General features: G+C 33.9%; 1 protein-coding gene across 11 annotated transcripts in view; it reads right to left on the bottom strand.

The window, feature by feature from the left end:
• Nucleotides 1-12209, bottom strand: part of LOC100752273 (cotranscriptional regulator FAM172A) — a 384532-nt gene that overhangs the window by 247816 nt on the left and 124507 nt on the right. For all 11 annotated transcript variants that reach the window (XM_027401810.2, XM_027401807.2, XM_027401804.2 and 8 more), the window contains one exon: nt 3550-3768. In XM_027401810.2, the coding sequence (XP_027257611.1) occupies nt 3550-3768 (219 nt within the window). The remainder of the gene's footprint in view (nt 1-3549; nt 3769-12209) is intronic.

The raw sequence follows: 12209 nt of genomic DNA, 5'->3' as shown, positions 1-12209 counted from the left end.
AAATAGACTAAGTTTTTGGCCCCCATAGAGTTTATGGTATCTTGATCACAGTCTCCTGATCACTAAATCTGAATCAATAATGGTTATCCTTTTAAGCAAGAACATATTGCCTTGATTCCTTATAGCTGGTCAGAAATCTTTGATTAGGCTGGTGAGGTGGCTCAGTGGATACAGGAACTTGCTGCCAAGCCTGAAAACTCAAGTTTAATAACCAAGACCCACTTGGTAGATAAGACCTTCTGTCCAAAGTTGTCCTCTAACCTCTGCATTCAGGATGTGGTAAGTGTGGACCCATATTCATATACATAAGCACATGTATGTGCACATGTTACACACACACACACACACACACACACACAGAGTGAAGAAATTGCTCAAAGGTTAAGAGCACTTGCTGTTAATGAAGAGGACTTGGGTTCAGTTCCCAGTATCTACATGGTGACTCAGAACCATCTGTAACTCCAGTTTCAGAAGCTCCAATACCCACTTCTGATATCTGGAGTCACAACACATAAATGGTACATCTACACACATGTAGGCAAAACATCCATACACATAAAATTTAAAAATAAAGCTAATATTTAAAAAAAATGAATCAATATTTACCACAGACAGATGTGCCTATACCATAACATATTTTTACCAGATATATTTAATTTCTTATTGCAACTCCATAATTTGTTTTCTCTAGGAAGGAAAATGTGGATAAGGTGTATGGAGACAAACGTCAATAGTAATTACATGATGGGAATATATTTCTATCAGTTCTTCGATATTCGATTCTAGGCAGTAGCCTATGCATCAGTTCACTTAACTGTAACCCACTAATTTCTGACTGGATTTAAGAGCTGCTCCACAGGATGAAACCCACACATGGCACCATTATTGGATCAAGAATCTATGGCTGGACTGATAATAGGCCCTGTTCAAAACTCATGCAAGCCCAAGTCAGATCACTCCCATCACACTGATGGGATTTGGGCATAAAATGCTACCCTCAGCTGTGGGGCTATTGGCAATTGTTAGCTTCTGGGAAAAGAGACACAGTTTTATCTAAGAGTGTACTCCCTGGTTAGTCAACTATACTCTCTCCTGGAAGAGGACACATCCAAGAATATTTGGGCAGCATAAATTGGTCCTATGTGTTACTTTAAAAAAAAAAGACACAAAATAGGGTGGATAGAAGGAAGGAGAGTTTGAGGGCAGAGAATATGATCAAAGCATATTGTATGAACCTCTCAAGGAACACATGAGAAATTCTAAACATGAATGATTAAGAAGACTCTAACAGGCAATTTCTCCTCTTTATATACCATGCTCTGGTAATATCTGGAGATGTGTATAAGGAAAAAATAATTTAAGTGGGTCAATTTTATCTAAGAACGAAGGCATATACATTAGATGAGATATTCTTTTTCCCATTGAAGTGTTTCAGCATGTAAATGCTATTGTGTACAATCCTAGGTGACTTTAAGTGCAACTGTTAAAAATATTTTATTAACTCAAAGAGCCACATACAAGCCTGTATGGTGTAGATGAGTATTTTTATTTTGATTGTGAGCCTAGCCTTTAATGGCTGAGCCATCTCTCCAGCCCAGATGACAATTTTTATAAGGAAACCTCATTTGGGGCAAATGGGACAAAAAGGAAAAGTCAATCTTCCTCTCCTCCTTCATAAATAAATAAGATGGAAAAGGAGTAAGAATAGCTTCGGTATAAAAATTAGAAAAGATTTAAATGAAACCTAAAAAACAAAAGTGTCTGCATCAATAATCAACAGAGTATATTCAGAGATGTAGAGATGAAGAAAATCAATAAAACAGATATGCATAATACAGAGAGAAAAACTCAAGCAATGCTGGCAAGACAGAATGCAAAGGCAAAGGAGAAGAGACCCTTAAAGTGGGTGTTTTAGACACTACTTAATCTGTACAAACTACAAGCAAATAATGAAGAAATAAACATCTCAACAGTACCAAGTCACTGTGCTGCTTACATTTCACTAACACACATGAAGACTATGATTTGTGTACTCAAAAAGCATTCTAACAGTCATTTTTGGACTCTGGATATGAGAGGCACTTTATCATAAATGGCAGTTACACATTGGATGATGATATGGCAAAAATCTAAGGACAATACAGACTAAAAAGTCAGGAATAAAACTTTGGTCTAGTTGTACAAAGATTTCATATATCTACAGTAGGACAAACAAAACATTTTAAATGCAGTGACTTTAAATTTAGTCATTAGTAAATGATGATTTGAAAATATTGAAATATTATACCCTGCCTATTTTGACTCACAGTATTAAATATTCTGTGTATTCCTGGTCAGGACACAATTTTCATGGTCTTGAAAACAAACACACAACTCCAACAAAAGAATGCTGTTCAAGCTCAATTTCCAAGACAAGGAAGACTGTGATGTCATACAAGATGATAAAGACATACAACTAGTAATCAATGCATTTTCCCCTCAAAGATGGTATGAAATATATAACTAACAGTCCTTAAGGATAAATGTAAAACATGGGTCAACTTGAATATCCTAAAATGTTACTACTACCCTACAGGTTAGAGCCAGGTCTGGGGGATCACACTGTAATGCCCGGAGGGAAAGATGAGAAATTCACACAAGTTTAAGTGAAGCCTGGATGACATATTAAGTTCCAGGCCAATATGGGGTATACAATGAATCTTGTGTTTTCCCAAACCTTCTCTATAAACATAAAATATTAATTCTTAAGTTTAAGTGTACTGAATTGTTCAGCTTTAAAGAACACATCAATTTACTGTTTTCCCTCTTCTAGTATCATTTTTTTTAAATGCTTTACTGTTAACAAACAAAATACACACCTTGAAAATGGTACACACTTGTGTCATCAGAAAATGACAAAGTGCAAAAATGTTCATGTGTGTCACTACAGAACTCTGTATGCCTGGGTGGCACTGCTGTAGGGATCCCATGATACTGTACAAAGGCTCACTGGGTGTGACAAGAGCAAACTCCAGTGATCTCCTCATTGCACTGCCCCTGAATGGTTTGAGCCTAAATATTTATTGAAATACTAGTTACTTTCCCCCTGAAGTGACTTAGACATTATGGATGGATAATTGTTCACAAACATCATCTGTTAAAACTTGCCATTCCAGATGAAGCAAATTTTACCAATTGTTTTAGAATTATTATATTTATTCTCATAAGACCTTGAAGTAGTAATATGCTAGAGAACTGCAGTAAAAGGCTTTCTTCCTTTTGCCTGTATTATATTAAAACTTTAGAAGTTATTCTTTGAAATAGCAAATGACACAAAAGACAACAGCATTTGCATTAGACAGTCTATGAAATATTGGAGAGAAAGAGGAATGATAGTTTTTTTAAACTTTAATTAAAAAGAAAAAGTCCCATCCAAGTAGATAACCATGGAAAATAAACATTTGCTAAAAACTAAAGAATCAGTAGCTTTTAAGACAATAAAACAATTGGTATGAAATGGAATACTAAGGAGGCAAAAGAGCAGCGAAGGGAAGTAATGCACTTTCTCACCCTGATAAACAACTGCATCATTTCTTTCTCTTTCTGGGGGTTTCGGTACTTCTCAAAGAAATCACGGCGCTTCTTTGTTTCTTTGGAGACTTTCTCTCTCCTTTCCCGCTTCTCTGCTGGCTCATCTGTGCCATCAGCAGACAACTGTTTGCGCATTTTTGGTTTTTCCACTTCAATATAGTTTTCATTTGGGTTCAGGACTATGACTCCATATCCTTCCTGTTTTGAAATAGAAAAAATAGAGTGGAACAATTTGATATCAGAATTCATTTTAATTCATGAAAAAGTTTCTTAACATCCTAGGCAAGGTAATTTTTATGTAGTATCAAGTTATAAACTATCCTTTTAGCAAAGATTATGTTAAATTTTTAAAACAAAGTATAAAATTGTTGGCCTTTATTACATGCACAAATAAGCATAGATTATCTATAAGGATAAAAATACATGGACATGGTTGCCACAAAGAAAAATGATGAATTTTTAAATGAAAAATACAATCTATTCCTAGTGTGAATAAAATAAATGATCACATAGGGATGCATTCAAACCACATTATGTGTGTTTTAAGAAAAGTATATCACCTGTGCACCTTGGACCTTATTCTCTTTCCATCCAGAAAGACTAAAAACCCACAGAGCAAGACAAACCAACAGGATGAGTGGAAACACCTGTTTTATCTTGAAGTTTGCTTTATGGTTCAGGCCACAGTAACAGGCTATCTTGTTTAAGAATGAGTGCCCTGAGTTCCAAAGTTTAAAAGCATAACCTTTTGAGCTATAAGGGCTTTAGATTTTAAACATATATTTTCTTGACTTGCTCACTTCTCACAAAGCAAACATTTCTGAAATTATTAAAATCATCAGATATTTAGGCTGAACTGATGAACTAATCTAAATATTAGAAACACAGCAACCACTACCAAGTTTGAAGAATGGAAAAAAAAAACTGGAGCAATTTATGTCTTTTCTATTCAATTCTGCATTGTGAATGTGCTAATTATGATTTTGTAAAAGTCTTGTAAGGTTATATCTAGAAATGCAATATATTAAGACAAAAATATATGGACCACAGAAAATAAAGTTTGTAAAATGTTCATCCTTACAAAAAAAAAGGTAGTGTTTCAGACTACAAGCATGGAATTTCCTACATGAAATATAGATTTCAACTAGTTTTAAAAACAAAACAAAACATAAGAAGATAAATTTAAATATACCAACAGCATTAGTTTTTAAAAAAATAATCTTTCTTGACATAGACCCAAGCTCTTACTCTTAGGTATGCCCCACTGCAGCTGTGACTTTGGGTTTTTGTTTTGTCTCATGAACTAGTTGTAAATGTCATTGGAATTCTTACACTTTTGTGCTTCCTCAGGGGTTACTGGTGACTGAAACCATTGCTGGTTTGGAAATTTCAAGATCGTTGAAGTTCTGGTTTTGGGTTAGGACTATTAATTAAGATATAATCCTTTTATATATGTGGAAACTATCTAATAATATATCTCAACACAATGAGCAAATTACCACACACTCTTCAACAGATCCTTCAATAAAACCTTTATATAAGTGCCTGTCTATGAACCACTTATAATGTAGTTTTAACAATTTACTACATTTGACTTCAAAGCAAGGGAAATGTTGCATACTTTCTTTTTAAGTTTGTTAGCTGTTGAGTCAAAGTTTTACCAACAAAAGACATTTTATTTGGGCCCACTTTATTCTAATCTGTATAGCTATTCTCAAAAGTCTTGTAATTCATTGTGATCTCTGTCAGGTAGACAGATTGTCACTTGGTGATTTTCTACAGTTGGACACACTTGACTAATTATTAAAATCACATTTGAAGGAAGTTCCTAACCCTCTTCTTGTGCTTTTTACAACTGTTCACGCCTGTCTCAAATTTTACCTATACCTTCTCCTCCCACCAAAGTAAATTAAAGAGCACTGTTACACTCTGCTAAACATGGTGAAATGCAGACATTCAGTACACTGTCTCTGGTGTAAGGAACATATTCAAAAAAGGTCACCACAGGCCAAAAAGGAAACTGCCTCCTCACCAGATTTTGTACTGTGAGTAAGTGGTCTCCTGTCATGTTTCTTCCCTGCCTTCTCAAACTCTCAAACACACACACACACACACACACACACACACACACACACACACACACACACACACACACACACACACACACACACACAGGTTTTCATACTCACACAGAGGCTAAAAAGTCTAAGTAGAATCTTAAATTTCATAAGAGTTGCAAAGCCTTGTTTACCACGGTGTAATGATGATAGGAATATTCAAATATTTAATTACTAATTATATTAGATGATGCTCATATGATAATTAATATAATAATAGAACAAGGATTTGCAATGAAGACAACCCTGAGCAAAGCTAAAATCACCAGAATTACCAAATCAATATGTAGCTTCATCACCTAAATATTATCTCCACACCATCAGACCCCTCTGGACATTTTGACCTCATATTTGGAAGTCAGGCTGAAAAACAAAACTTGAGCCTAGCTGATTTTAAATGAATTTTGAAATGTGAGATATCCCATCTAAATAAGATATATATATATATATGCATATATATATAGATCATCAAAAAATAGTATTTGCCTAAGTTATTATATAATAGAGAATTTCATGACTCACTTATTCAGTTTTCTAAAGGTACAATGCCAATTTTTCACTGAGGCATCAACAGAAGAAAAATGATGCCATCTTTAAATCACCACAACATAAATCAATTAAAGATTTTTAAAAATTTAGATGTCAACAATAAATTCTGAAACAGTTACATTATTATCTTTAATTACCCAAATTATTTAAAGAATATTTTATCCTTTAGACATTTTAAATTATCATTTTAATTAAAATAATAGTGATCACAAATAATCAGGAATATTTCCTGCAAAATTCAGAGTTGCAAATTTAATTACAATTCTGGTAATAAAAATACTAGCATTTTGAATTAGGATTTTCATAAAAACGGATACAATGTTGACAGAGATCATTTTTAACAAGTTTATAAAAAGTAGAATAAAGCCAGCATAGGTACTTGCATTTTCTTACCTACATTCTAACCACAGACATACAGCCAAACTTCACCTGTTTCTTCCTTTCTCTTTTGCATACAAGGTCAAAAACAGTTTTACGTAAGATTTAAAGATTTTAGAAATGTCAACACTAACATACGGCAGCCAAGGTGTCAAAGTAAATAAAGTGAGACAAAATATCAACAGTTAATTTTTTAGGAGAACTTACAACTTCAAGTACTAGAACATATATTGACTTAAAAAATAATTCTATTCCCAATAATTCAATAACACTGAGCAAGCTAAGTAAAAAGGAGTGCTCACATGATCTACTGAATGTAAATTTTTACGAGACTACAAAATAAAATCAGATATCAAGTATATTAAAAAAAAACCTATGCATTGCTGCCCTTAACAAGGAAACCTCTTTAACATGGGCCTAGAATCCTGAGTGCAACAGTGAAACTTTCTTTTTATATTCAGTTGTTCTCGAAGTATGTGAAAGTCCCATAGGATCAAAGTTGCAGCATTCCAAATACACATGGAAAGCTCTTCTGTTACTTTTAACAAGATAAAATGATCAAAGTGTTTATTTAACAATGCAACTCCACAAGGCTAAGAACATCTTCTATAATGATTTACCAAATCACTTTCAATATGCACACATAGTTGTTAACTCACTCTTAGGTTTGAGTTTCCATCTAGATCAAGAAGGTATTTACATTGACAAACACAGGTTTAAAAGGAAGGTTTAATTCTGCAGACTCTATTTCTATGCATGTGTAGCTGTAACTGTGGCTTCATTTACAGGTCTATATTTATAAATTCTATATTACAGGATCTTAATCTGACACACACAAAAGTTTAGTGCTAACCATGACATTTTTAAAACAAAATTATTTTTTCCCATGATTAATACACAGGATCCCAGGACCTCTTACTGTGAAGGCTAAAAATGCACTTACTATTAAATAATAATTTATCATTCCATCAGCAAATAATGGCATATGCTGAAACAGACAGGTGTTTGTCCAACACAAAGAACATACAGGAAACTTTGCTAGAGAAGTTAAGTCAGCACAGAAATTTACTTATCAAGAATGTGTTGATAGAAACCTAAAAATAGCAGACAAAAAGAGATGACTTTTCACCCCAAATGAAACTATAAAAACTAAAGATTTAGCAAAGTTTGTATGCTAATTACCAACTCTAAAGAGAATGGAAAATAGGGGGAAATCCTACAGCTTTTAAGATCTCTTATAAGTGGCAACATTAAAAAAAATCAGCTGAAAGTGCTCAGCTCTGCACATTAACTTGCCAATACTCGAAGCCACATGTGACCACAGAGGTCAAGGGCCACACTAGAATCTTTTGACCCATGGAACTATCCATTTTGGTCTCCAGGCAAAGCTCTGTAGGAGATCGTTTTACACAGATATATCAATCATATTCTTCAAGTTCAGCATTCTACCTGCTTCACTTGAAAGAAGACAGGTGTTCATCCTCAAGGCAAATGGAACTCCAAGTGTGTTATCTGTAACTATCCACAGTTAAAATAGACAAAAAACTGTCCACTCCTCTTTTCTAAAAGAACTATGTTATGTTTATTCTCTTCTTCACAAGAGTGGTATGCATATGTCACTGTTGCAACATCTTAGGTGCAACAGTGAGATGAGGTCATGACAACCAATCAGAAGTCACTAGTGAAGCGTTAAAGTAAACATAGCTGTTAGAGATGCAGCTCTGCTTGGAAAATGCCCCTCCATTATTTCAGCAATTTTCTAAAGACGTGACCTGGCACTGAAATGCCTGAAATGTCACTTGACTCCCTTTTATGCTTTTCAATATGCATTAAGGTAACTACAAATATTTTATAAAGTATTTATCAGGATTATCCTTCAATTGGCAGTTTCATGAATTTTCATGGTGTATACATGACATAAAATAACTGTAATATTGACCAACATAGATTATCCCAGATAAATCTCCTACTTCAAATAGATCATCAAGTTAGCCAGTGAAAGAAAACATGTCATAAAAAGTTTTCAGAGGACCACCTGTTGTCTATTAATTTTACATAGCACTTACTCATAAATCATAACACAGGGTAATTAATCAAGCTGTCAAAGAGAAGGTCAAAGGTTATATGGTAGAGTCAGAAGGGCACGCTTGGGCTGATAGAGGTCAGGGTCACACTGCATTCCTCATTATCAAGTTGGGATGAGAGACGGCCAAGCAAACAAAAGTGAAAGCAGATGGAGAAGGGAGACGATAAGAAAAGAAAAAATTTTAGAAATAAAAGAAAAATGAAAGAAGACTGTCAATTGCCTTCAAATGGAGGATGAAAAAGATACAGAAATGTGTTCAAAAAAGCCCAAGAAGATAAAGCAACTACACTTCCACCAATTTACTAACTGAATATAACTTTTCTTATTTTTAGTATGCATTTATTAATACACACAAGCATTATCACAAAGATAGGTGTACAATCACTATCTCTCTTCTAGCTTGTATGTTCAAGATTAAGATGAATCAAGAGTTCCAAAGATGAAGTATGATTTTCAAAAAAAAGAAAAAAAAACCCAAGTCACAGTGAGAAGTTTTTCTTCTTCCCTTTAATATTGTTTCAAGGTCATAAACAAATTCAAATAGTTTTAAGCCACAGGACAGATAATTCCTTGAGCATGATACGAAGAAGTACACAAATATAAATGCATCATAAAAGTCATTTTGAATAACAAAACAGTTATAAAATATTCTATTATTACAGTGCCCTGAATTAGATGCAGAACACTGTGCAAAATTAGCTGTCACCCTTTGCTCAAAATCTTTGTTAATCTCATTTTGAATGTTTGCAGCTTTATCAACACATGCATCAATGTCAGCTCCTTGGTTACTGAACCGCTGTACTTGGAAGGAGATATAATTAAAATGTTTTGGCACAGAAAAGGTGAAATTGTATCTTCCCTTGTTCCCTTAGGAGTCTGTAAAACATGAAGGATATATTGACAAACACACACCCTGTCTCCAGGTCTGACATCTCAGGTCATCCAAGTGATATTTTAAAAACTCACTTTGCTCTTATCCATAATTTCACCTGCTTTGTTTCTAACTTTCCCCCTAAGTTTTAGGACACTAAGATGCTTATACTTCATAGATATTTTTTATATTTGTCAATAATTGATCTATGGAGGCATTCCAGGAATCCACTACTACCACAAAATAAATAAAATTACCATTTATTATCAAGGACAGAAATAAGATTTAATGCTATGGCTTTATGGGAGTTTTCTGATGCTTTGCTGCTTATAAAGAACACAAACAGACTCCTATCCTCTAACACACTGAATGAAAACAAGAATGAGTTCTAACTGGTGAGCAGTCGATGACAGATCTAAGTCCCCAAGGAGATCTCAGGAACCCTACAGACATATCTTTATTGAATGATCCAAAACAGACTTAGGTCTTCAGAATTATAAGCTTTAATCTTCTGCATATTAGTTATGTTATATTTTAGACCAATATTTTCCATGCTTCCTATTAAAATACATTGTAACGTAAACATCAGCTATCAAGCATTCCTGGTGGCACATAGTCTTTCAAATATTATCCTTTGACTCAACCACACACTGCATAAAGACATGCTCAACTTGACGAGAAACCTGATTAAGAAGTAGTGTATTCGAAGTACTCTATCTTAAAATATAATATTTTCTCCTTTCCCTTCCAATTAAAGTATCATGTTTCAGATAATTTAATTGCTCAGGAATATATTGAGCTTTCCTTGCCTACACTCCACTTGAAAAGATGAGGACTTCATAAAGAATTTCAAGTATTCATTGAGTTAGTAATGTATTAAATACTGATTTCATTCAATATTTAATAAGCAGCTACTCTCTACGATACATGGTCTTTGGTATATGTAAGAGTACACCTATATACTATACTCAAGACTCCCTTTCATTTTAAGACAATTCCATTCAGTAGGAAATTTCAAGTAAGAATCAAGTACAAATCTCTGAGGAGACTGTAAGAAACTACCATTACTTTTCAAGAAAGCAAAAGAGGCAAGAAAGAGAAACCATAATAAGAAAATGTTCTCTATCTAACTATACTTTAAGGGATGATTAACCCTAAATGATGAGCTATGTTTGTGATGGTCATAATAGTATGCAAACGTACTCCTTAACAAAGAAAATGTGATGTTTGAGATGTCTATTTGTGTGCATTTGCATGTTGTATAAGTAGCATCATTTCATAACGTAAGAGAAACGTTTCAACACATTTATTTCCTAACAAACAGGGGCAACTGAGTACAGCTATGAATTTCTCTTCCCACAGTAACCTATGTCAGAAGATCTTCTCATACTTCTTCTGTTAAATAATTTAATTACTTATGAGTTATGGTTTCTTTGTAACCTTTTAAATGACTAACTCATTAAAATGCAAAAATATGCAAAACATGATGTCACTGGGTCAAACAGCTGTGTTGGTAAAATTATGGCTGTGAATGTCCCCAAGAACATGAAAATATTAATAATTTATATTGCTCATTAGATGGCAAAAACTCTTTAAACAGATTTAGAGACAGATTAATTTTATAATCACAAAATGCTACACTTCCCCGGGTAACAAATCTTTCTACCATCTGTGACCTTTTGGTACACAAAAAAACATATAATATTCATAATATGGACCTAAAACATCTTAAGAACATGAAAAATGGAGGTAAGGGACTTTGTTAAAAAATCATAATTATTTGTCAACTTTAATCACAACTTAATTCTTCTTCAGCACTCCAAGATACAGCAATAGCCAGTCAACAAGTCATATTGCTGGCACACCCATGAGAGACAGAACTGCCTTCCACTTGTGAAAATTTGTCAGAACATGAGTTCAAATCTTTTGTACAAACTTCTAAGTGAAGTGCCAGGATTTATGGAAATATATTTTAAAAGGCACTATCGTATGTAAAACTTAAAATCTCTCGCAGTTTGCCTCACAGTGTTATGGCGCTGCAAAGGGTAGGGGGGAGAATCCCTCCCCAACTATCAGTTGTTTCTAGACACAGAAATGCTTCCAACTTAAATACATATGGGTTAATTATCAAATCTGAGCTATTTAGCCAGGAAACTAGCTTCCACATGTGGATCATGGTCTTCTGTCTGACAAGCAATTTAAACATCAAATCCATTATTTACTATTGTAAATTATAAAAATGTGTTTATCTAGGATCAGCCAGCAACCTCTGAATTTTATGTGCACTTCACAACATTCATTTAGGTAATAATCTATCATGGACAAAACATAAAGAATTCAGAATCTTGACACATGGTATTTTAAAAATCCTCAATGATTAGGTGACCTTAATTGAAAAATTCTACTTTAAAAATCATTTTCATAAATTTTTAGAGTATGTGGGGGGGTGTGAAGCTGCATGCCTATCTAAGTTCTGATGTGACATAATATTAAAGATAGTTGTTATATGGAAGGGAAGGGTTAATGGGGATTTTAAACTAATGAACACAGTGACACAGGGCTCTGAAGTAAGCCATGCATAGTTCTAAGCCAACCTTAGAATTTCAACCCTTCCAGCCCTGGCTTAGATCATACAGGC

Source organism: Cricetulus griseus, chromosome 2 (genome assembly GCF_003668045.3).
Source record: "Cricetulus griseus strain 17A/GY chromosome 2, alternate assembly CriGri-PICRH-1.0, whole genome shotgun sequence".
NCBI lineage: Eukaryota > Metazoa > Chordata > Mammalia > Rodentia > Cricetidae > Cricetulus > Cricetulus griseus.
Note: the sequence above shows the minus strand (reverse complement) of the source record. Positions and strands in the feature narration are given on the sequence as shown.